Below are 27107 nucleotides of genomic sequence, written 5' to 3' on the forward strand. Positions count from 1 at the left end.
GGCAGGACCACGTCTGGTGGTGTGTATTGGGGTGTCAGTGAACTTATTATGATTTTAGGTAGCCTCTCTGCTAATGGGTGGGTTTGTGTTCCTGTCTTTCTAGTTGTCTGGCATAGAGTGTCCAGCACTGTAGCTTGCTGGTCGTTGAGTGGAGCTGGGTCTTAGCGTTGAGATGGAGATCTCTGGAAGAGCTTTTGCCATTTGATATTACTTGGGGTCGGGAGGTCTCTGGTGGATCAATGTCCTGAACTTGGCTCTCCCACCTCAGAGGCTCAGGCCTGACACCTGGCCAGAGCACCAAGAGCCTGTTATCCACACGGCTCAGAAGAAAAGGGAGAAAAAGGAAGGAAGGAAAGAAGGAAGGAAGGAAGAAAATAAAGTTATTAAAACAAAAAAAATTATTAACAGCCTGAGGCGCAGTGTGTTCTCCAGGGAAAGTTGTCCCTGGATCACGGGACCCTGGCAGTGGCGGGCTCCACAGGCTCCCGGGAGGGGAGGTGTGGATGGTGACCTGTGCTTGCACACAGGCTTCTTGGTGGCTGCAGTAGCAGCCTTAGCGTCTCATGCCCGTCTCTGGTGTCCGTGCTGATAGCCGCGGCTCGCGCCCGTCTCTGGAGCTCGTTTAGGTGGTGCTCTTAATCTCCGCTCCTCGCGCACCCCGAGACAATGGTCTCTTGACTCTTAGGCAGTTCTGGAGTTTTTCCCAGATTCCCTCCCGGCTAGCTGTGGCGCACTAGCCCCTTCAGGCTGTGTTCACGCAGCCAACCCCAGTCCTCTCCCTGGGGTCTGACCTCCGAAGCCCGAGCCTCAGCTCCCAGCCCCCACCCGGCCCAGCGGGTGAGCAGACAAGCCTCTCGGGCTGGTGAGTGCTGATCGGCACTGAGCCTCTGTGCGGGAATCTCTCCGCTTTGCCCTCCGCACCCCTGTTGCTGCGCTCTCCTCCGTGGCTCCGAAGCTTCCCCCCTCCACCACCCGCAGTCTCCACCTGCGAAGGGGCTTCCTAGTGTGTGGAAACCTTTCCTCCTTCCCAGCTCCCTCCCACTGGTGCAGGTCCCGTACCTATTCTTTTGTCTCTGTTGTTTCTTTTTTCTTTTACCCTACCCAGGTACGTGGGGAGTTTCTTGCCTTTTGGGAGGTCTGACGTCTTCTGCCAGCGTTCAGTAGGTATTCTGTAGGAGCAGTTCCACGTGTAGATGTATTTCTGATGTATTTGTGTGGAGGAAGGTGATCTCCACGTCTTACTCCTCCACCATCTTGAAGGCTTGCCCCACTTGTGCCATATTTGAAGTTCAATTTTAAGCTAATTGATCACTTCTTCCTGCTTCTGTTTTCCCACCTCCTAGTTTCAGGCTTGGCCACCGGTTCTGGGATTTCTCTTGGGGAAGGAATTTGGCGTTGTCTCTTGACTTTCCTTCCTGCCTCCTCAGCTATTCATTATGCTGGCCCTTGCTCCTCCAGGGTTCATGTGGAGTGGTGGGGTATGAAAGGGAAAAGGCAAAAGTTTTTCAATGTATGATATGCTTTCAAATGCTGTTTCTTTTGTGAGGAAGTTTTGGTTCTTCAGAGGCTTTACACTGACCTCTTCTGTAAAACAAACAAGCAGACTTACAAATACTGCTATACATAAATATACGCATGCACAGGCATTACAAAAAAGGTCTGGACCATACAAAACAAATGGAAAGTAATGTTTACCTCTGAGTAGAGCAAGCGGAATGAGGGACAAGGGGTATGGGCATCTCAAGGGTATTTTTACTTTGTATTATTTGAATTCTTATAACATGTAGAATGTATTTTGGATATATTTGGTAAACAAAAAGCTATATATTGAAAATAACATGAAACATTGCAAATGGGAAATTACTTCCTTCTAAATAGAAAAAGTGTAGAAGGGCCCTTTTAAAGAAAACAGTCTAAAATAAAATATGTATGTGTTCATTAACTTTAAAAAACTGTAGTGTTTTCAGGTGAGTTTTATGATAAAGTTATAATAGGGAAAAAGCATGAACTTAGAGATATAGCTTTGATTTATTTTTGGTGTGGGTTATTTCTAAAAATCATGTTTTGAAGCATCATCTACATATAATATAACACATAGATTTTTAGTGTAGTTTGAAGAGTTTAGACAAATGTATACACCTGTGTAATCCCCTCCCAATCAAGATATAGAACATTCCTTTCCTACCATAAAGTTCCCTTATGCCACTTTCCAAACTTCCCACCACCCTAGGCAACACCTGATCTGATTTCTGTCACCACAGCTTATTTTTGCTGATTCTGGAACTTCATATAACAAGAGTCATATAATATGTACTCATTTGTGCCTGACTTACCTCAATCTCATATCTGAGAGATTCATCTATGTTGTTACATGTATCAGCAGTTCTTTCCTTTTTATTTACTGAGTAGTATTCCATTGAATGAATATATCAGTTTATATATCTATTCTTCTGTTAATAGGCATTAGGATTGTTTCCAGTTTTTGGCTGTTATGAATAAGCTGCTATAAATACTGGTGTACAAGTCTTTCTCTAAACATATGTTTTCAGTTCTCTTGAGTAAATACCTAAGAGTGGTATTCTTAGGTCATAGGATAGGTATATATTTTAATTACAGTAAACTATCAAACTTTTCCCCAAAGTTGTACTATTTTATATTTCCATCAGGAATTGCAAATTCTATTTACTCCTCATTCTTGCCTGGAGTTTTCTTTTTTGGGAGGTTTTTGACTACTGATTCAATATCCTTACTTCCTATTCTTCTGTTGAGATTTTTCTTTTTTTTTTTTCTTTAATGATTCCCACAGATTCCCTCAGTGATCCTGACGAGGCGAGACCTGAGTGGGCCTCCCAGGAAGCATCCTGCCATACCTGCGGAGCTGGATGTCCATCTTGGACTCTTGTTTTCCCGCTGGAGAAACCATAGGCTTGCGGGGCCCTGTAGGTGTGGTGCTGTGCCAGGCTTGGGAGAGGGACAGTGTGGTCAGAGTGTAGCCACTCCTCTTACCCTTCTCTGTCTCTCTGGTCCAGGAGGGTGCTTTAGCCTTACCTCCGGGTTCTGGGATTTTTTTTTTTAGTGTTGTCGGTGGATAGTTGCTAATTGGTCTTCTTGTGAGGGGGACTGAAGTTTGGAATGACCTGTGTTGCTTTCTTGATGACGTCACCCTATAAGGTTTTCTGCACACACAATCATGATGTCTCTGAATAACAACAGTTTTGCCTTTTCCTCTCCAGTTTTCATGCCTTTTGCATCTTTTCTTGCCTTATTGTACAGGCTAGTTCTTCTGTACAATGTACAAGATCTGAGAGCAGACATTCTTGTGTTTTCTCCTAGTCTTGGTGAAGAGTTCAGTGTTTCACCATTTAAGTGTGATATTGGCTGTAGTTTTTTTTGTAGGAAAAACCCTTTTATTAGGTTGAAGTTTGATTCTCTTTTTGGATTACTGAGAGGTTTTAATCATTAACGGGTTGAATTTTGTCAAATGTATTTTCTTGTCGAGATATTTTCTTTTCCTACTAATTTGGTGAATTTATTTCAAATATTAAGTCTTACATTTCTAGTATTAAACCCTGTTTGATTATTATTTATTAAACTTTTTATATATTTGTTTATATTTTGTGAAGAACTTTTTGTATCTATTCTTATGAGAAACCCTGGTCTAATTTTCTTTGCTTCAAGTGTTAGCCAGGCTTTTTATCAGAGTTCTGCTGATCTCACAAAGTAAATTGACAAGTATTCCTTATTCTTGTTTTTTCTGAAAGAGTTTTTGTAAGAATAGTATTATTTTTTTCCTTAAATATTTGATAGATTCACCAGTGATACTGTCTTTATGGGAAGATTTTTTTTTAAAGAAATTCAATTTAGATTCAGAACTACTGATATTTTCTGTTTCATCTTGTATCCCTATGTTGTATTTTTCAAAGAATTTTTTCATTTCATCTAAGTTATCAAATTTATTGTCATAAAGTTGCTCATAATAGTTCTTTATTCTTATAGTATTTATAAGATCTTTAGTAATATCCCTCCTTTCATTCTTGTTATTGGTTATTTGTATATTTTCTCTTTTTATTCTTGATCATTTTTGTTAGGCAATACCAATTTTATTGACTGTTTTCAAAGAGTAAACTTTGGCTTTATTTTCTCTGTTGTATTGATTTTGCTCCCTGGATAATTTCTTTAGATCTCCTTTCAGGTCTGTTGATACCTTCTGCTTTATCCAGTCTACTTTTGAGTGTATCCAATGATGTTTTTCATTTCAGATATGATCCTTTTTATTCTAGCGTTTCTGTTATTTGTTTGTTTTGTTTTGTTTCTTTGATATTCTCCTATTTATCTGCCGAGAATTCCAATGTTTTCACTTATTAAGACTATGTTTTCATGTAAGCCTACGGAATATTAACAATAGCGCTATTAAAGTACTTTCTCAAGTTATGTCTAATTTTTCTGACATTGTAAGGAGAAAATCTAGATCATTGATTAAAAACTTCTTTTCTAATGTAGGCATTTAAAGCTTCTAATTTTGTTCTGAGCATTGCTTTAGTTGCAACCTACAAAATTTAATGTGTTATATTTCCTTATTATTCTGTGAAAAATTTTTTCTAGTTTCCCATCTGACTTATTTTTCAACTCATGAGTTACTTAAAAGTGTGTTTAAATTTCAAATATTTGGGGATTTTCTAGATACCATATAATTATTGTTTCCTTATCTAATTCTGTTTTGATCAGAGAGTATACTCTAATGTTTGAGTTATTTGAGACTTAAATAATGACAGCATATGATCTTTCTTGATGAACATTGAAAGGGAATATTATTCTTCAGTTTTGGATATTGTATTTTATAAATGTCAGTTAGTTCAGGGTAATCGATGGTATTATTTAGATCTCCTGTGTCAGTATACATACTGATATTTTTGTCTTCTACTTTATCAGTTATTGAAACAACAGTGTTAACATTTCAACTATGATTGTCTTTTTCAAACAATCATTTCAAACAAATCTTTGTTTTTTGAAGTCTTTGCTTCATTTTGCTCATTTTTATGTCATTTTAATGATTTTTATGTCTTTCTGTTGAATTGATATTTTTGTTATTATGAAGTGGACCTCTGTATCTTTCGAGATACTCCCTTGTTTCGGTGTTTACTTTGTATGATAATATAGCCTCTCAAGCTTATTATATTTGCTGTTTGCATAGTATCTCTTTTTCTATTCTTTCTTTTTTTAAAAAATAAATTTATTTTATTTATTTTATTTTTGGCTGCCTTGGGTCTTCATTGCTGTGCGCGGGTTTTCTCTAGTTGTGGTGAGCGGGGGCTATTCTTTGTTGCATTGCGCGGACTTCTCATTGTGGTGGCTTCTCGTTGCAGAGCACGGGCTCTAGGTATGTGGGCTTCATTTGTTGTGGCGCACGGGCTCAGTAGTTGTGGCTCACAGGCTCCAGAGCACAGGCTCAGTAGTTGTGGCGCAGGGGCTTAGTTGCTCCGCGGCATGTGGGATCTTCCCAGACCAGGCCTTGAACCCATGTCCTCTGCATTGGCAGGAGGATTCCTAACCGCTGCGCCACCGGGAAAGCCCTCTTTTTCTATTCTTTCACTTTCAGTCTATCTGTGTCTTTGTATTTAAAGTTGTTTCTTAGAGACAGCATATAGTTGGATCTTGATTTTTTAATATAGCCTTTTGCCTTTTTTTAGGAAAATATGATCCATTTTCATTATATGTGTGTGTTTTTTTTTGTTGTTTTTTAAAATTAATTAATTAATTTATTTTTGGCTGTGTTGGGTATTGGTTTCTATGCGAGGGCTTTCTCCAGTTGCGGCGAGTGGGGGCCACTCCTCATCGCGGTGCGCGGGCCTCTCACTGTCGCGGCCTCTCCCGTTGCGGAGCACAGGCTCCAGACGCGCAGGCTCAGTTGTTGTGGCTCACGGGCTTAGTTGCTCCGTGGCATGTGGGATCTTCCCAGACCAGGGCACGAACTTGTGTCCCCTGCATTGGCAGGCAGATTCTTAACCACTGCGCCACCAGGGAAGCCCTATATGTGTGTTTTTAAGTCTATTCTCTTGCTGTTTTCCTTTTTGTCTCATATCTCTTATTTCTCTTCTTTTGTTTTAATCAAGTGTTTGTCATTCCACTTTATTTCTTGGGTTAACTTTTTAGATATTTCTGTTGTAATTAATTTTTAGTATTTGGTCTAGGTGTCACAATATGCATTTTTAACTTGTCATGGGCTACTGAAAATTAATACTGAACCACTTCATTCTTAACAAATATAAGAATCTTAAAATAATATAATTCCATTTACTACCTGCCCCTGCCATTTCTGTTGTTACACATATATTTTATTTCCACATATGTTATAAGTGACACTAAGAAATTATTTGTGCTTTAAAGAGTAATTTATCTTTTAAGGAAATGAATACACATGCATTTCCCATTTCTAGTGTTCCTCATTTCTTCTTAAAGTTTCAGATTTCTATCTGGTATCATGTGATTTAATTACGCCTAATGCACTATTTAAAAAGTATTTCTTGTTGTGCAAGTGTGCTGGTGACTAATTCTTAGCTTCCTTCATCTGAAAATGGCTTTCTTTCGCTTTCAGTTTTAAAGACTAATTTTTATTGGATGTCATGTTATGGGTTGAGAGTTCTTTTCCTCCTTTCATTGCTTTGAACATATTCTCCCATTTTCTTTTGGGTCTCCATTGTTTCTGATAAGAAGTTAGAAGTTCACCTGTATGTCGTGTAGTTTTTCTCTGTCTGCTTTCAAGATTTTCCCTTTATTTTGGGGTTTTTGCACTTTGATGTACCTAGGTTTAATTTTCTTTGTACCTGTCCTTTATGGGATTGCTGAGTTTCCTCATTTTGTAGGGTAATGTTTTTCAGTAAATTTGGGAAATTTTCAACCACTATTTCTTTAAATATTTTTTTCTGCTCCAGTCTCTTTCTTTAATGTAATAGGACTTTAACAGCTATTTAGTAATTTTGAAGTCCTGTCTTCTAATTTCAATATCAGGGTAATCTTGGAGTCTATTTCCTTTGATGGCTTTGTTTCCTGGCTGCATGTCACATTTACTGCTCATTTTCATGTCTGGACATTATGAATTCAACATTGTTGGAAGTCTGTTTTGGGGTTTTTTTCCCCTCTGTTTTTTTAAGCATGTCAAGTTTCATTCTGGAATGTAGTTAGTGTAATTGGAGGTATTCTTAATCCTATCTAGGCTTGGTTTTAGGCTTTAGTTGGGCCAGTGTATAGTAGTCCTTACTCTAGGGTATGGTCCTTATTCTAAAGACTTGGTCTTGCTGGTATTTCAGCTGAATTCTGGGATATTAATGAGGTTCCTCCACCATGACTAGATAGGAACTTTAAGATATTGTAGCACTGCACAGCCTTTAGTATTTCCATTCTTTATTTAACCCCATAGTAGCCTTTGTCTGCTAGCCTAGCTTCTGCCCTGTCACCTCCTATCCCTAAAACTGTACAACTGCCTCACCTTCAGTACTGTGAGTTCCTGCAAATTCCACTAGCTTCAACAGTCCCAAACTCTGATCTATGATCACTGTGCACTGCCTGAGCCTCCATTTCCCTGTGCTGTAGTCAGAAAATTGTCCCTAGCTGGAGATCTTGGGTGAAGGTGGAAATCACCTTCTGTGTTTCTATTTTCTCTTATACTGCCTATTATCCAGTCCCTGAAAACAGGTGCTTCATATGTTTTGTCCAGTTTCATAATTATTTATAGCAAGAGGGGAAGTTCAGTATTAGTTACTCTATTATAGCTGGAAAGAGAGCAAACAGTATATGTAAAAATGATTCGATTTTACTTATACCAAACAGATGCTTATAGTTTCATCTGCAATACTGAGTATGGCAAATATAATAAGAAACTTTATAAATAGATTAGGTGTTAGGAATAATTGCATATTTGGTGGGTTGCTAAAAGCTGATCAGAAAATACTATTTATTTCAACCCTTGTTATGATTATTCCATTCCCATATATAGTTATGGATAATATATACTTAATGGGTAATAAATATTTGAATAAATGAAGACCAAATGAGAATGTATATTTGAAAAGCCTTTGAAAATTATTAAGTGTATGAATATGCGGAAGATATTTTTATTAAGATCTTTTACTAATTTGCGAAATGTATTCTCTTTTTTTGCTTTAATTTAAATTGAAAATCTTATATTGACTTACTGGAATTCTTTGAGTATTTTTTTTTAATTGAAATGATTTTAAGTTGGAAGGACTTGGTTAGTGAATGTATATTGGCTTATGAAACACTCAATACATTTTTTTTTAAACAGTGATTTTATTTATTTTTCTTTTTTCTTTTTTTTTGGCCATGTTGGGTCTTAGTTGTGGCATGCGAGATCTTTCGTTGTGACACGGGCTCTTCGTTGTGGTGCGCAGGCTTCTCTCTAGTTGCGGCGTGTGGGTTTTCTCTCTCTAGTTGTGGTGCACCGGCTCCAGAGCACGTGGGCTCTGTAGTTTGCGGCATGCGGGCTCTCTTGTTGAGGCGTGTGAGCTGAGTAGTTGTGGCACGCGGGCTTAGTTGCCCCGCGGCATGCTGGATCTTAGTTCCCCAACCAGGGATTGAACCCGCGTCCCCTGCGTTGGAGGGTGGATTCTTTACCACTGGACCACCAGGGAAGTCCCTCTCAATACATTTTTGTTACTTTTATTTATTTTTAAGAAGTAACCAAATCCCTGATTTCTTTGTTTGGTTTTAAAACGTTTTTGTGATCCCTTTGGTATTAAAGTATAGGAATAAAGGGTAATGATTAAGAGTCTACTGAGGTTTGATTTCAGTGGGCATCAACAAATAGTAATAGTCCATTGCCTAAACTTTGGTTATGTTATTAATTTCCCAAACATATGTTTTTTAATTCTCTAAGTTGACTGATTTTCTTTTCTTACTATTCTAGGTCACTATCAATATTAGCTCACATCATTGAAAAGATAATTTTGAAGACATGTTTTGCTGAAAAGAAAACTGAGAAAAATTTTACGAATGGGATGAACACGCACCAGTTAATTGACTACCTACTGCAATTTGAATGTTAACATTACCCACCTGGTACAGTTACTTAGTGATGTACCTATTCTCACGATACCCTATTTCAGTGTGCTCGTCTTGATTAAAGAATTCAAAGTGGAGTACCGCAAACTTGATATGGATAATAAAAAGAAAGACAAGGACAAATCAGATGATAGAATGGCACGACCCAGTGGTCGGTCAGGACACAACACTCGAGGAACTGGTTCTTCATCCTCTGGAGTTTTAATGGTTGGACCTAACTTTAGAGTCGGAAAAAAAATTGGATGTGGGAATTTTGGAGAATTACGATTAGGTAAGACTATTTTGTTTATTCCATAAAGTTGGGAGCATTTTTTAAAATGAAAGATACTTTTTAATGAAATGATTTAGTTACTTAATTGTTTAGTTGTTTAATTGTGGTAATTTTAAAGAATATAGATATTAGGAATTTCTAATATACTTCTATTTTCATTTGTCAGTAATTCCCTAGTATAACAATGTCTGTTTACTTGAGATAAACCATCCAGAATATGAGAAAAATGAAAGTAAATTTAAAAGCCCCAGCAGGCTGAAATAGATACCAGGAAAGCCTTTGCAATGTATTTTTTAGGAATGATATTTAGGCTACCTTTTCTGATTTGAAAACATTTAGTAACTGGTTACTTTAGGAGGATATGTATGGCTTAAAGTCAAGGTAATATGCTGAAACTGCATCAAAAATCAGTGAAATTTACAGTGTTGTAATCTATTCTCCCCTTCCCCCAAGTATATCCAGGGTAGTTTAGGAATCTATATTCTTAATAAGGGACACAAACTACTGACTCAGTTTATTCTTATAATCAGGTAAGTTTGGGAAACACTGGTCTAATTTAAACCTCCTAACTCTACATTTAAGGCATTTGAAACTCAGTGAGGGAAGGTTTCTTGCCAAATGTCACACAGCAATTTAAGATGGACTCGTGATCCAAATCTACATTTTTAACTCCTAGTGCAATAAAGATGTGGCTATCTTCACCGAAGAGAAACAAGAAGGAGGGTAGCACAGTTTTATGGGAGTCAGTATTGAGGTACCCTGAAGGCTCTTTGGTCAATGCAAGAGTGTAAACTTCGGAAATAAAAAGAAAAAACTTGGCTTCACAATTTCATTAGATTCAACCCTGGTGTTAGAAATATAAGCAGTTGTATGTTCATCTACTCGACTTCTTCTCCTTTTTCATCTTGTAAAACACTCTAATTTGTAGTTATTCCTTCATTTTATTACTGTTTTATGTAGCTAATGTACATTAAATCTTTGAATGAAGCAAGGCAATAAAAGGCAATGACATTTTGTACATTGCTGTTAAATGATGTGTCTGACAGACTCTTCTGCATTTTAGAAGGGACGCAAATATTTGTAAGGGTGAATGTTTTACATTTTATTTTTTGAAGGATATTGAATTAGATATTTTGAAATTCTTAAATTGTTTCTGATTTTGGCATTAGAAAAAAAACCGGGTTGTTTACTTATCCAACTTTGAACTATTATACATCCATCTATCCATTCAAAATTTATCGCATATCTACAGTATTATGTATGAGGCATGATTAGGCACTGATGATACACTAGAAAAATATAAAATTTGTCTCTGCCATTATGGAATACATAAGTCATTTAACTATGTGGTGCTTCAGATTTCTCAACTTTAAAATGGGATTATTTCCACTTCCTAAATTATTGTGAAGATTAAATTTAGATACTAGTGTAAAAGGACCAGCACTATACTTGCCTGTTTTAGGAAAACAATGATTGTCCTGCTCCATTAAAAGATATCAAGATATTTGTTTTTAATTAAAATATAGCATGTTATATGTATATTTATTTAAATTTATTTATATAAATTAGTTTTATAGCTATATATTTTGTCTTATATAAATATTTGTACTTCACCTGTCACTCTATCTCTCTTTGTGTATATGACTATAGTACCGTAGTACTTCGGCCTTTTTTTATTCAAAATTGGTTTCATGTAATTTATTTCAAAATAACTATGTATATATACATCTGTGTGTGTGCATGTATGTATATATGTGTGTGTGTATATGTGTGTATACACACAAAACAATCTAGTGGAGCATTTTAACTACGGCAATATGAGAAACTATATGTACCCATATATACTGAAACTATATATGCTATGTACTGAAAAAACAGCAAAATAACCCTTTCTTTTGCAGTCTGTGAATGAGCAGGAATAGGCATAAGGTGACTTACTAGTCCTTCCATCCATCCATCCATCCATCCATCATCTATTTATCTATCTCTCTGTACCTAATCTATCTATGGATTTTTATTATATATTTGTGTACATCTATTTATTTAAATGTATTATCTATACATGTAACTGTGTTTTATGTGTACTTATGATACATGTAACATATACACTTGCAGAACTAATTTAATCATATTTTTCTTTCTTGATAGACTACTAAATAAAGGGACGTTTTATTCCTTTTTCTAAAGGTCCCAAGTGATTTCTCTGTACAGAAAAAGTTGTGATAAGTATCATTCTTTCTGTACCTGGATAAGCATGCTAATGTTAAAAGCTGGTTTGAATTCTTAAGGTGCTTTCTTTAAAACCATGTTAATAGACATTTGATTTCTGGCACTGAAATTTTTGTGCTTAGTATTGGGTAAGAAAGAATATAAGGTATATATGTTACAGGTAAGTGATTTTCAACAAAGGTGCTATTAGCACCTTGGGCTGGACAGTTTTTTGTTGTTGTTTTTTTTTTTGTAGAGGACTGTCCAGTGCACTGCATGGTGTTTAGAACTTCAGACTTCTTGGGCACTAAATAGGAGTTGCATCTCCACATGCAACCCCAAATGCCCTTCCCCCAACCTCCACTGCCATTTCTAAATGCCCCAAGGAGAGACACTATTACCCTCTGTTGAAAGTACAGAAAAAAAAAGAAAGTTGGACATAAAAATTGGCCTTGAGATTAAAAAAAAATTGTTGAACTTTTGAAGTAATCTAAAATTAAATTTAAGTAAATGTATTTACTATCATTTTTATCTGTATTTTTAATTGTAAAATGATGAATTGATATATTTTTGGTTTTATTTTATCTTTGTATTGTGGTAAGGCTTGCATCCTGCTGCATGTTAGATGTATTTCTAGCTTAGACAATCAACCAAAACCCCTAGAAATGTTTTTAACAGGCACTGAATGAGACAAAACAAAGCTAGCTAAAATGTGGGGTTATACTGTATATATTTTTTGTTTTCCCATGATGCTTTAACATCTTAAAAAAACCTTTCTGGTCAACCATATTTCAATTAAAAAAAAAAACAAAAACCTGAGGTGAGACCTCTTACTGCAGATGTATTCCAGAATATATGGAATACCTTTCTGCTTTACAGTTCAGCCAACATAACATTGCTTTAATAATAAAAACAAAACAACCTCAAAACCTTTTTAGCTGTGGAGAGACTGCTCTTCTACAGGCTAGCCAGTTCTTAAAGATAGCAAAGGACTCAACTGGGAGCATGCCTTGATCTGCAAACTAACCAATCCGGAGCCATACCTCCTCTCTGGCCCATACACTCCAGGAGGCAATTTTCCTCTTCCTTAACTCATCCCATGGCCAAGTACAAGACAACTAGAGCCTGCCCACCAAAGGCTAACAGAATTATTCAAATTACCCAGTCCTAAGCTGTTTACCCTGCCTTGCCTTTCCTGCAGAAACACCAATAAAGGCCTTGGCCTAAGCTCTTCCCTTGCTCTTGTCTTCAACCACCTGACCAAAACATGATGCTTGTTCTGTGACCCCCTTTCTAGGAACTGGAGTATAATAAACTTTGTTTTCCTGAGCTTCTTCTGTGTCCCCTCTTGTGGCTACACCTGACTGACCATGGCACAAAGGAACACAGAACAAGGGTGTTATATATTTGTCTATGAATTCCCATTATCTGAAATAAGATATTGTAAATTTTGATATAATTAAGTAGACCACAGGAGTTTTTATAACTTCTTTTATTTTTGTTTTTTCTCCTCTTGTTCCTGTATAGCTTATAACTCTTCTTAATTTATTGTTTATATTTAAGAATTGTTTTGTTGAAAATTCTGCAGGCCTTACAGTATATATGAAATAAATATACAGATTTGAGTGGATTCATAATTTTTATGAATGTTTATTGATTTTCTACTTTTACTAACTGAAGCTTAAAACTTATCTGAAAAATGTAATAATAAGGAATAGACTATGATGCTATAACAAAGAGATCCTAGAGTATAGTGGTGTTAGGCAAAATCGTTTCTTTCTTTTTCACATAACACAGACCAGAAGGACAGCACCCAGAGCTGTCAGGGTATCTCTGCATCCTCAATATGTGGCTTCAGTCTCTCTTCCAGCCAGCCAGCAAGAAGAAGAAAAAGGGCCAGAAGAGCACATGTTCATTCTTGCAAGTGGGGAGTGACATACCTTAACATGGACTCATATCCAGAACTTGATCACATGGCCGCACCAAGCTGAAAAAGAGGCTAGAAATTTAGTCTAGCTGGACAACCATTTTAAAACTTGGGCATTCTATTATTAGGGAAGGGGCACAGGTATATTTTGGTTAATTAGTAATCCCTGATATAAACATATATGTAGTTTCTGTAGAACATAGTTTTATAATAATGACCACCCAAATGCCACAGAATTGGTAAAACCATCTTTTCAAGTTCAGTGTGGCACAAAGCTCTATTGGAAATGTCTTTTGAAATTGGATTTAAAACATCAGTTAACTGAAACCAGTCTACTTGGAGCCTTCTCTTAACTGCATTCCCTCTATACATACACTCCCTCTCTTTCGCTCGTATTTTACCCACAAACACATATTCTGTGCATTGTTAGTTCATATATATAACAAATATCGATTGAAAGCCAATTATTTAAGGCTGTGCCTATGCAAGGTGACAAAAATGCATTGGTAGTGTTGTTCAGTCTATGTTCATCTTTATAAATATAACCCTCAAATTTCAGCAAAATCTCTTATGTTCAAAAAAGGTGACGCTTTTAGGATTTTGTACTTTCTGCTGCGACTTAAAAGTAGACATTTCACCATGTAAATGCCAACAAAAACAGTACTTTTAGAAGTATATGGTTTATTTTGATTCTGTGGAATTTGTGTTTAACCTAACTTCTTGTCCTATGAATATTTTTCCCTGTGCGCTTGCGAATAAATATCATATACAGGATAATTATGAAAAGATGATAATGTCTTGAGGAAATATAAATTCTATATTTAAACTCAAAACACAATTGTTCCTTTGTTAGACACCAGTTCCTCAAGATTAAGTTTTTCATTGTACCATTAAATTATTCACCTCAAGCTTACTAGAGGAAGACTACAATTTTATACATAACGCATTCTTGAAAATATATATGAAGGCACATCTAAATGCTGAACTTACTGGCTAGAAATATGGTGTTTTCTAAAATTGTTTTATATTTATGGGCTCAGTGAGTACCTCACTATAGCCTAGCATTCACCACTTTGGGTACTCCTATTGAACCTCCATCTTTGTGATAAGTGTGACAGGTTTATGAGACTCATGCTATTTAGCATTAGAATGAATGCTTTTTTTTTCACTAATTTTTATAAAATAAGGACAAAACTCAGAAAAGCATTATAATATTTATATGAACAAACACTGCTGTACAGTGGTGGCAACGGTTCTAGGTATTTTCGCCATAAGTCTTTGCTGCAAGCAGTTTTACTGTTTGGCCATACAACTCATTGGCCATAAGGCAGTTTTGCTGTAAAGGGTGAAATAACTGATTGACAATTTGGTTTCAATGCTGTAAAAGATAAAATAACTGGTTGACATTTTGGTTTGACAGTTTGGTTTCGACTGGTTGACAGTTTGGTTTCACTTCTCCACTGATGCAGTGCTTTCATTTTTTTAAAAAATTTTTATTTTATATTGGAGTATACTTGATTTACAGTGTTATGTTTCAGGTGTACAGCAATGTGATTTAGTTATATGTATATCTATTGTTTTTCAGATTCTTTTCCCATATAGGTTATTACAGAGTATTGAGTAGAGTTCCCTGTGCTATATAGTAGGTCCTTGTTGATTATCTATTTTATATATAGTAGTATGTCTATGCCAACCTCCTAACCTCCTTATATTTTTATTTTATATAAATCTTAGGCCTCATACTGGTCTAAATAGCGACGAGTAGTGTGGTGGTCTTAAAATAGTGAATAAAACAACTACATATATTGACTTGATAGAAAATAAAATGATAAGAAAACTTACTAGATGTATGACATAAGAGAGTGAAAAGCCAGATTGCATACAATACTAGAAAATGAGAACATCACTTTGCAGATCCTTCAGGGAACGCAGTCATCCCTGCCACACCTCAAACCAAAAGCTTACCAAGCTATAGCAAATGTAAAGAAGCAGCTAGTAACTCACAACAGTCATCCAGAGCATTGTCAGTTCTTTGGCTAATTTAGATACAACAGCTTGCACTCTAATACTGTCTTTATCAGATTTATCATGCAATATTAGAAGTTGGAGGCAAAAGAAGAATCAAGCTCTTCCTATCCCCCATAAAGAAATGGTTATATGATTCCTGATGAGTGTAAGTTTCTTGAAAATGGTGAAAATTTTTGCTCTTTGATAGTGGAGAACATTATGGAGACAGAATTTTTGTATTTGGTACAGAATCTGACTTAGATGATTTGATAAAACATAAAGACTGGTCATGTGATGGAACATTTAAATGTAGTCTAGAGATTTACTACCAGTTATATAGGTTACATATATTGATAATAAATAGGAGCATCCCTTGATTGTTCATTTTATTTCCAGGGATATCTGTGGAGACTTAAAGTTAGTTTTTTTTTTTTAAATTTATTTTTATATTTATTTTTGGCTGTGTTGGGTCTTTGTTTCTGTGCGAGGGCTTTCTCTAGTTGCGGCAAGCGGGGGCCACTCTTCATCGCGGTGCGCAGGCCTCTCTCTTTCGTGGCCTCTCTTGTTGCAGAGCACAGGCTCCAGACGCGCAGGCTCAGTAGTTGTGGCTCACAGGCCCAGTTGCTCCGTGGCATGTGGAATCTTCCCAGACCAGGGCTCGAACCCGTGTCCCCTGCATTGGCAGGCAGATTCTCAACCACTGCGCCACCAGGGAAGCCCGAGTTAATTTTTTTATGTTGTAGGGAACTTAGGTCCAACATGAGATTCTAAATCCTTAATGATTGACTTTGACAAAGGAAGTGTCACCTTTTCTCAGATATACCATAATACAACTATAATCATGAATCTATACACGTTTTAAATGTATTCAGATATTTTTTGTATTTTCATTTTGCACAGTAGAATCTTTAAAATATTTTATTACTAGTCTTTCATGTGTCATTGTGTCCTTTTTAATGTTCATTTTTAATTTTATTTTCATTGTTTTATCTTTTCCAGCAAAATTGCCTCATGGGCAATTAGCTGTGCTGCGAAACTGCTTGTGGCAAAGATTCTTATGGTGAAAATACTGCTCACTGTGGCAGCATATCCAAGACTGAAATTTTTTCTAGAAGTTTTACTGCCATTTATGAGCTGTTGTATAAAACGAAGTTAGGAGTATTATGTTGGAAAAATCACATGTGTGAAAGTTGATGATCACCTATTTTGTGTTAAGTAGCCAGTGTGACCAGGGCCAGTTACTATCACAGTTAAAAACAACAATGATCAGTGTTCTGTTTTTCTTACTATTAAAATAGTACATGCTTATTGAAAGAATACTGGAAATCCAGAAATCAAATATTGTTCTGTTTTTTATTCTTTGAACTGTACTTGTAAAGAAGCACATTAATTTCTGTATCAGATTTTCTTCATATACTTAATTCTCCATAGTATTTTAGTTGAACTACAGATGTTGACCCCTTGGAATTTTCTAGATTATTTTCAACTTGCTGGTGCCAATGATTACTGTAATTCATTTGAATTCTTTACATATTAATTATATTAAATCTTTATTCTGATTTGTCTTTCACCTGTTCTTTGTATATAATAGTTTTTTTCAACTTACAAAAGTTTAAAATATTTTAAGCTATCAAATCTGTATAAAATCTTCTGATCTGTTAATCTTTTTCCATTTATTTTTAATGCTCAAAAAGGCTTCTATATACTGGCCTGATAAATATTTTTTCTTGTTTTATGGCTTATATCTAACTCTTAAAATACCTGGAATTTAATTTGGTTATAAGGCAAGTTATTAATAACCCTTCTTCCCCTCAGAGTAATTAACTAGTTTGTCAAAGCCAATTATTGAATAATACTTTTAAAATTTTATTTTATTTTAAAGGTATTCCAGATTTTTTTCTATATATTTGATCTATTTACTAGAATGCATATGAGCCCTATTAAGATCACATCCCATAATAATGAAGGATTTAAAATGAGGTGGTGATCGAGAAAGGAATTTTGTACTCCTGTTTCTATATAGGGTTCTAGTTTTGAAATTTAGTTTAGCATGTGTTTGCCTACTGATTACTTTGTAAATTGTATGCAGTATTCCAACAAAATAAGAATTTTTCTTTTTTTTTTTTAATAAATGGACTAAAGTATTTATTAGTATTACTTTCTACTCTGAATCCAGGTGAAATACTAAATATGTTATGGAGTTGATCATAAATTTAAATATTTCCTTGTTATTGAGACTTCTGCTAAACAGTTGGAAGCAAAAACCTATGTTTCATTTAAATGTGTTATGTGCTTCCCCCGACCCCCCAGAGTACAGTTTTACATAAGGTATCTTTAAAAATTCATTGCTGGTAGAATCTGACATTTTTCTTTTTTTTTCAAGGGAAAAATTTATACACAAATGAATATGTGGCAATTAAACTGGTAAGTTCATGTTTCTTATTTTTCTTTAATTATTTTCTTGTTATTTCTTTAATGATTAAGTTGCATTTTCACTACTTTTTTTTCATATCATTTTAACTTGAGTGTTTATTGGGAAAGTGGTAAGTGTAACTGATCTTTTGTTATTAAGCTCCTAGCATCATCATGCCCCTCAAGTGTATGATAATGTATATATAAGATATCTGTGTCTTTGTGTGTTACAAAAACTTAATCCCTTTACTTTGGCAGCATTATAGAACTGAATTTTTAAAATTTTGAATTTAAGGAAGCTGGTGTATTGGCACTTTTAATTAGATAAAAGTTAGAATGCAAGATTTTTCTTCCTGATTCAAGCATTTGGACAAAGGTGTCCTTAGTATTCAGGATTACATTATTTGAAAATGTATTTGAGGTACCTTCCAAAATCTCTTTTTCTGTTGATGTTTTTATATTTGGTAAAACTTGGCTATTGCTTGACCTTCAAGGATTCAGAAATTCTTGATGTGGGTGGATACCCAGGCAAGCAAACTCCCCTGGGACTGTTTTGAAGTCCCAAATGTGCCTGGTATGACAGCTGTAAGGCAGCTTTTTTTTTGAATAGTTGGGATCTGGGAATTTTCATAAGCTATAACTTTGTCCTGGCACATCTGTTCTATCTGGTTTGCCAGCCATGTTTCCCTGAGGTTGAGCATGGCTTGGTTTTCCCAGCCTGCCTGCTAGTCTCAATCTTGTCTCTGCCAATATAACCACTGTTATTAGGGTAATGTGCTTTAATATAGAAGGAGAGACTACTTGAGGAAGAGGCAAGTGGGAGAAATTTAAAAAATTTAAAAAAAAACTTTTGGGATGAGATAGAAAACTGTGCTACTTAATTTTAAGTGTCCTGTGAGTGTAAACCAAGTTTCACTGCAACAAATGCTGTTTACTTTTACTGGGAAATAAAAATGTACAGAAGGGTTGTGGTGCCACCAGGAGAGACTAGCTGGCTGACATGTGAGTTGGGACTGGCATTTACCTGGCATGAGTTCACCTAGGTTTAAGTTCTGGTCCTTGACTTTATGACAGAAAATCTGGTTAGGTTGTCTCATTAAGAATGTCACTGTTAATCAGAAGTGGATTCACAGTATTAATTCATGCAATCAGTCAAGCTCTCAGAGGTGTAAATATTTAGGAAGAGTTAATTTCTAACTTACAGTGAGGTATTTTACTATTATGGGTCCAGAATGCCGACATCAGTATAAATAATATGTTTTCTTTCTGTAGGCTGATATACATAGAATGCTAAGTTAAAATTACAAGGTTCCCTCATGAGTGTGAAATCAGGACGAGGGGAGTTAGTTTGTGTGAATCACAATAGGGAGGCCCAGGATGCAGGGAATGGGCACTGCTGACTTTTTCTTTGGATTTCTTTCTTTTCCCATGTTCTAGGCCAGTGGTCTGGGATCTAGATGTTGTACGGTGTTGGGAGTTGGGGTGGCACACCAGGATGGAAGTGTGGCAACACCCATATTCTGTGTTATTGATGGCCCGTAGTGAGTAGCTTCAGATATCTATCAGATATTTAACTGATACGTTAGGGCAAATAAACCGTTGTGTCAAAATAGGAGCCCCTCTAGGCTGACCTTTACTTGTCCATTTCAGTCATTAACTGGTGACCCTTAGGTCCTGTTATTTTCAGATTTGGAACTTGTTTACCCTGTTGACATCTTTGATGCCTTAGTAAACATGTATTATGCCATCTTTTAGCCTTCTTATGTATACACACATAAGTCACTTTTTTTAGTTTACCTTCATGCCATATCACTATCCCCTTATTTTTCTTCTTTTTTTTGGCGGGCGGACATTCTTTTTCTGCTCTGATTTATCCCTTTTTAAAGCACAGTGATCAGGACTACATATAATAATTGTGGTTATTCGGTATTCTTTGGGAGAACTGGGGATATTTTTGGATCTCTTTGTGGTACTTTGAGGTTGAAGTATGGTATAGAGTCATGCTTGCCTCAGATTCATCCAAAAAATATATTGGCAGGGCAGAAAATTTTTCACATAAACTGTTGGACCAGGGTTTGGTACTTAGTTTACTAAATATTTGTGTGTGTGTGTGCGTGTGTGTATGTGTATGTATTATATATATATAAAGTGTCCTTATATATATTTTTGTATCTTACGTTATCTGTTTGTATCTATTGTCTCTGTTTATTGAAGATAATGTAATTTTGTTCAGAACCTCCCTAAAAAGTAACCACTTGAAAATGTTATGTCTGTATACCTTCAGTGCTATCTTATTTTTGTACGTTGGTACAAATAAAGGCATTATTTGTTGACAGTGGTGTTCAGAGAGCAAACTTCAGTGACTACTTTTAGCTCTGTTATCTCCTATAAAGGTTTTCGCATTTATTTAATGTTACCCTAGTTCATATTGATAGTATGTTTCAAGGTAATTTGTTAAATTTGACCTCAGCCACCACCCTCATATCTTGTTGTTTGTAGTTATATAGTAACCCGTCGTTCATGGATAATGAAAAATTCATTCTGTGGTGAGGTGATTTTTGTTATATGGTGGCACAATAAAATTTTACTGCTAGTAAAGTATTGGAATCAAGTTGAACTGACTCAACTAAGTTAGATCTGGGTTTCTGTTTTTACCTAGGGAATATTAGTGATTGAATAAGTTATGTATTTAATTTTACTTGTGATTTCCTGAGTGGGCATCTTTTATTATATCTTATGGTTATATACTTTTATATAGTTAACTGAAGAATTCCACTATGTGGAAGGAGCTATTTTAAGTCATATATATGTGTATATAAACAAAATGAGAAAGAATATTCTATCCCTCTTTCGTAGATGAGGGAACTGAAAAGTACAAAAAGATTAAGTAACTTGCCAAAGTCTCTACAACAGCTAGTAAGTAGTGAATTTAGAATTCAAACCCAATACAATTTAGTTTCAGTGCCTGTGCTTTTAACTAGAGTTGTGCCCTACCATTCTGCCTCTCAAGAACTAAGCTGATTGTTTTCTCTAATAATAATCTTTATGATTATAATTGTTCCACTGGGATTTTACAGGTTCTTTTTCTGAAGTCTTTGTCATTGGTTCTTTCACTACGATATATCTTAGTATAAATGTTTTAGTTATTCTGTTTGGGATTCACATTCCTCTTGAATCTCTGGTTTATCTTTCATCAGTTCTTGCATTTATTTCTTCAGTTATTCCCTCTGCTCACTTTTCTCTCGAGACACTTATCAAATGCATATTAGACCTTCTCATTATATTGTCCAGAACTCTAATCTTTTTCCTATATTTTCTATTTTTCTTCCTTCATAATGTATTTTGTATACTTTATATAGATGCAGTCTACAAAATTTTCTCATTCTTTAGACATTTTTCTATCTCCCAGTTTCCAAATTCTCTTTTCTGTTGTGTTAATGTGCTGGTAGATTAGTTTTAAATTTTGTTATTGTAGTTTTTTTGTACTTCTTGAAGATTTGTTGGTTTTGTTTACATTTTGTTAGCTTGCTGTACTTTCCTGTTGAATCTTGTTCAATTTTCCTGTATTATTACTTGGTTATAGTTTTGTTTCCTGCAAATATTTTCACACATTTATTATTTCTTATATGTTAAATCTGTTTTGCTTCTGTTTATGTTCTCTCTGTGTGTGTGTGTGTGTGTGTGTGTGTGTAAAAATCTCAAAAACATTATGTTGAATGAAAAAAGCCAGACACATACATATAAAACATATATTGTATAATGTCATTTGTATGAAATCCAACAACGGACAAAACAAATCCGAAGGTGATAGAAGTCCAAAAGTGATTATCTCTGAGAGAAGGGTTATTGAAATGCTCTAAACTTTAGAGGCTAAAGGTTTTTTGAGATGGTGGTTGCAGAGATAGATACAATTTACAAAGCTCATGGGCCTAATACTTAGGAACTGTGTGTTTTATTGTAAGCTGTACTCCAGCTAAAAATTAAAAAAAAATATATTGTTGCTACTGTCAGAATTTTCCTATCTCCGTCTTTGTTCTTTCTTACTTTTTTGTAATTTCTTACTTCTCTTTACATTAGAAATATATAGTTTAGAGGTGAATTCCTGGGAACAGGAGAAATAGAATCAGGGCCACCATTCTAGTCATGAATGTTCACAGTATACTCTTATTCAGGGTCAAAGAGTCAAACACAGATTTCCCTAATGCTTGATCTAATAGCCACTTAACCTTGTGTACATTTATGGCATTAATTTATTTTACACTGCGCTTAAAGTTGACTATCTGGATTTAACCTTAGGGAGACAAAGATGACTAATAGAGTATTACATTATATAAGAGTTGAGAGTCCCTCCCATCATGAAAACTGCACAAGCCTCTTAGATAGCTTCATCCACCAGAGGACAGAGAGCAGAAGCAAGAAAAACTACAATCCTGCAGCCTGTGGAACAAAAGCCACATTCACAGAAAGATAGACAAGATGAAAAGGCAGAGGGCTATGTACCAGATGAAGGAACAAGATAAAACCCCAGAAAAACAACTAAATGAAGTGGAGATAGGCAACCTTCCAGAAAAAGAATTCAGAATAATGATAGTGAAGATGATCCAGGACCTCGGAAAAAGAATGGAGGCAAAGATCGAGAAGATGCAAGAAATGTTTAACAAAGACCTAGAAGAATTAAAGAACAAACAAACAGAGATGAACAATACAATAACTGAAATGAAAACTACACTAGAAGGAATCAATAGCAGAATAACTGAGGCAGAAGAACGCATAAGTGACCTGGAAGACAGAATGGTGGAATTCACTGCTGTGGAACAGAATAAAGAAAAAAGAATGAAAAGAAATGAAGACAGCCTAAGAGACCTCTGGGACAACATTAAACACAACAACATTCACAGTGTAGGGGTCCCAGAAGGAGAAGAGAGAGAGAAAGGACCCGAGAAAATATTTGAAGAGATTATAGTCGAAAACTTCCCTAACATGGGAAAGGAAATAGCCACCGAAGTCCAGGAAGCGCAGCAAGTCCCATACAGGATAAACCCAAGGAGAAACATGCCGAGGCACATAGTAATCAAATTGGCAAAAATTAAAGACAAAGAAAAGTTATTGAAAGCAGCAAGGGAAAAACGACAAATAACATACAAGGGAACTCCCATAAGGTTAACAGCTGATTTCTTAGCAGAAACTCTACAAGCCAGAAGGGAGTGGCATGATATACTTAAAGTGATGAAAGGGAAGAACCTACAACAAAGACTACTCTACCTGGCAAGGATCTCATTCAGATTCGATGGGGAAATCAAAAGCTTTACAGACAAACAAAAGCTAAAAGAATTCAGCACCACCAAACCAGCTCTACAACAAATGGTAAAGAAACTTCTATAAGTGGGAAACACAAGGGAAGAAAAGGACCTACAAAAATAAACCCAAAACAATTAAGAAAATGGTCATAGGAACATACATATCGATAATTACCTTAAACGTGAATGGATCAAATGCTCCAACCAAAAGATGCAGGCTTGCTGAATGGATACAAAAACAAGACCCATATATATGCTGCCTTCAAGAGACCCACTTCAGACCTAGGGACACATACAGACTGAAAGTGAGGGGATGGAAAAAGATATTCCATGCAAATGGAAATCAAAAGAAAGCTGGAGTGGCAATACTCATATCAGATAAAATAGACTTTAAAATAAAGACTGTTACATCAGACAAGGAAGGACACTACATAATGATCAAGGGATCAATCCAAGAAGAAGATATGACAATTATAAATATATATGCACCCCACATAGGAGCACCTCAATACATAAGGCAACTGCTAACAGCTGTAAAAGAGGAAATCGACAGTAACACAATAATAGTGGGGGACTTTAACACCTCACTTACACCAATGGACAGATAATCCAAAATGAAAGTAAATAAGTAAACAGAAGCTTTAAATGACACAATAGACCAGATAGATCTAATTGATATTCATAGGACATTCCATCCGAAAACAGCAGATTACACTTTCTTCTCAAGTGCGCACGGAACATTCTCCAGGATAAATCACATCTTGGGTCACAAATCAAGCCTCAGTAAATTTAAGAAAATTGAAATCATATCAAGCATCTTTTCTGACCACAACGCTATGAGATTAGAAATGAATTACAGGGGAAAAAACGTAAAAAACACAAATACATGGAAGCTAAACACTACGTTACTAAATAACCAAGAGATCACTGAAGAAATCAAAGAGGAAATCAAAAAATACCTAGAGACAAATGACAATGAAAACACGACAATCCAAAACCTATGGGATGCAGCAAAAGCAGTTCTAAGAGGGAAGTTTATAGCTATACAAGCCTACCTGAAGAAACAAGAAAAATCTCAAATAAATAATCTAACCTTACACCTAAAGGAACTAGAGAAAGAAGAACAAACAAAACCCAAAGTTAGCAGAAGGAAAGAAATCATAAAGATCAGAGCAGAAATAAATGAAATAGAAACAAAGAAAGCAATAGCAAAGATCAATAAAACTAAAAGCTGGTTCTTTGAGAAGATAAACAAAATTGATAAACCATTAGCCAGACTCATCAAGAAAAAGGAGAGGACTCAAATCAATAAAATTAGAAAAGAAAAAGGAGAAGTGACAACAGACACCACAGAAATACAAAGCATCCTAAGAGACTACTGCAAGCAACTATATGCCAATAAAATGGACAACCTGGAAGAAATGGACAAATTCTTAGAAAGGTATAACCTTCCAAGACTGAACCAGGAAGAAATAGAAAATATGAACAGACCAATCACAAGTAATGCAATTGAAACTGTGATTAAAAATCTTTAAACAAACAAAAGTCCAGGACCAGATGGCTTCACAGGTGAATTCTATAGAACATTTGGAGACGAGCTAACACCCATCCTTCTCAAACTCTTCCAAAAAATTGCAAAGGAACACTCCCAAACTCATTCTATGAGGCCACCACCACCCTGATACCAAAATCAGACAAAGATACTACAAAGAAAGAAAATTACAGACCAATATCACTGATGAATATTGATGCACAAATCCTCAACAGAATACTAGCAAACAGAATCCAACAGCACGTGAAAAGCATCATACACAATGATCAAGTGGGATTTATCCCAGGGATGCAAGGATTCTTCAATATACACAAATCAATAAAATAAATAAAGAATAAAGAATAAAAACCATATGATCATCTCAATAGATGCAGAAAAGGCTTTTGACAAAATTCAACACCCATTTATGATAAAAACTCTCCAGAAAGTGGGCATAGAGGGAACCTACCTCAACATAATAAAGACCATATATGACAGACCCACAGCAAACCTCATTCTCAATGGTGAAGAACTGAAAGCATTTCCTCTAAGATCAGGAACAAGACAAGGATGTCCACTCTCACCGCTATTATTCAACGTAGTTTTGGAAGTCCTAGCCTCGGCAGTCAGAGAAGAAAAAGAAATAAAAGGAATCCAAATTGGAAAAGAATAAGTAAAACTGTCACTGTTTGCAGATGACATGATACTATACATAGAGAATCCTAAAGATGCCACCAGAAAACTACTAGAGCTAATCAATGAATTTGGTAAAGTTGCAGGATACAAAATTAATGCACAGAAATCTCTTGCATTCCTATACACTAATGATGAAAAATCTGAAAGTGAAATTAAGAAAACACTCCCATTTACCATTGCAACGAAAAGAATAAAATACCTAGGAATAAACCTACCAAGGTAGACAAAAGACCTGTATGCAGAAAACTATGAGACACTGATGAAAGAAATTAAAGATGATACAAGCAGATGGAGAGATATACCATGTTCTTGGATTGGAAGAATCAATATTGTGAAAATGACTGTACTACCCAAAGCAATCTACAGATTCAATGCAATCCCTATCAGATTACGAATGGCATGTTTTACGGAGCTAGAACAAAAAATCTTAAAATTTGTATGGAGACACAGAAGACCCCGAATAGCCAAAGCAGTCTTGAGGGGAAAAAACGGAGCTGGAGGAATCAGACTCCCTGTCTTCAGACTATACTACAAAGCTACAGTAATCCAGACAATATGGTACTGGCACAAAAACAGAAACATAGATCAATGGAAAAGATAGAAAGCCCAGAGGTAAACCCACGCACCTATGGTCAACTAATCTATGACAAAGGCAAGGATATACAATGGAGAGAAGATAGTGTCTTGAATAAGTGGTGCTGGGAAAACTGGACAGCTACATATAAAAGAATGAAATTAGAACACTCCCTAACACCGTACACCAAAATAAACTCAAAATGGATTTGAGAACTGAATGTAAGACCGGACACTATAAAAGTCTTAGAGGAAAATATAGGAAAAACACACTTTGACATAGATCACAGCAAGATCTTTTTTGATCCACCTCCTAGAGTAATGGAAATAAAAACACAAATAAACAAATGGGACCTAATGAAACTTCAAAGCTTTTGCACAGCAAAGGAAACCATAAACAAGACGAAAAGACAACCCTCAGAATTTGAGAAAATATTTGCAAACGAATCAACGGACAAAGGATTAATCTCCAAGATATATAAACAGCTCATGCAGCTTGATATTAAAAAAGCAAACAACCCAATCCAAAAATGGCAGAAGACCTAAATAGACATTTCTCCAAAGAAGACATACAGATGGCCAAGAAGCCCATTAAAAGCTGCTCAACATCACTAATTGTTAGAAAAATGCAAATCAAAACTACAATGAGGTATCACCTCACACCAGTTAGAATGGGCTTCATCAGAAAATCTACAAACAACAAATGCTGGAGAGGGTGTGGAGAAAAGGGAACCCTCTTGCACTGTTGGTGGGAATGTAAATTGATACAGCCACTATGGAGAACAGTATGGAGGTTCCTTAAAAAACTAAAAATAGAGCTACCATACGACCCAGCAATCCCAGTACTGGGCATATACCCTGAGAAAACCATAATTCAAAAAGAGTCATGTACCAAAATGTTCATTGCAGCTCTATTTACCAGGACATGTAAGCAACCCAAGTGTCCATCAACAGATGAATGGATAAAGAAGGTGTGGCACATATATACAATGGAATATTACTTAGCCATAAAAGGGAACGAAACTGAGTTATTTGTAGTGAGGTGGATGGACCTAGAGACTGTCATACAGAGTGAAGTAAGTCAGACAGAGAAAAACAAATACCGTATGC

The 27107-nt window shown here is 35.7% G+C and overlaps 1 protein-coding gene across 8 annotated transcripts in view; it reads left to right on the plus strand.

Annotated features, from left to right (window-relative positions):
• Positions 1–27107, plus strand: part of CSNK1G3 (casein kinase 1 gamma 3) — a 127892-nt gene that overhangs the window by 28952 nt on the left and 71833 nt on the right. For all 8 annotated transcript variants that reach the window (XM_061189547.1, XM_061189550.1, XM_061189552.1 and 5 more), the window contains exons 2-3: positions 8921–9346; positions 17872–17912. In XM_061189547.1, coding sequence (XP_061045530.1) covers positions 9169–9346; positions 17872–17912 — 219 coding nt within the window. In that variant the 5' untranslated portion in view covers positions 8921–9168. The remainder of the gene's footprint in view (positions 1–8920; positions 9347–17871; positions 17913–27107) is intronic.

The sequence above is a fragment of the Eubalaena glacialis genome, chromosome 4, assembly GCF_028564815.1.
Source record: "Eubalaena glacialis isolate mEubGla1 chromosome 4, mEubGla1.1.hap2.+ XY, whole genome shotgun sequence".
Lineage (NCBI taxonomy): Eukaryota > Metazoa > Chordata > Mammalia > Artiodactyla > Balaenidae > Eubalaena > Eubalaena glacialis.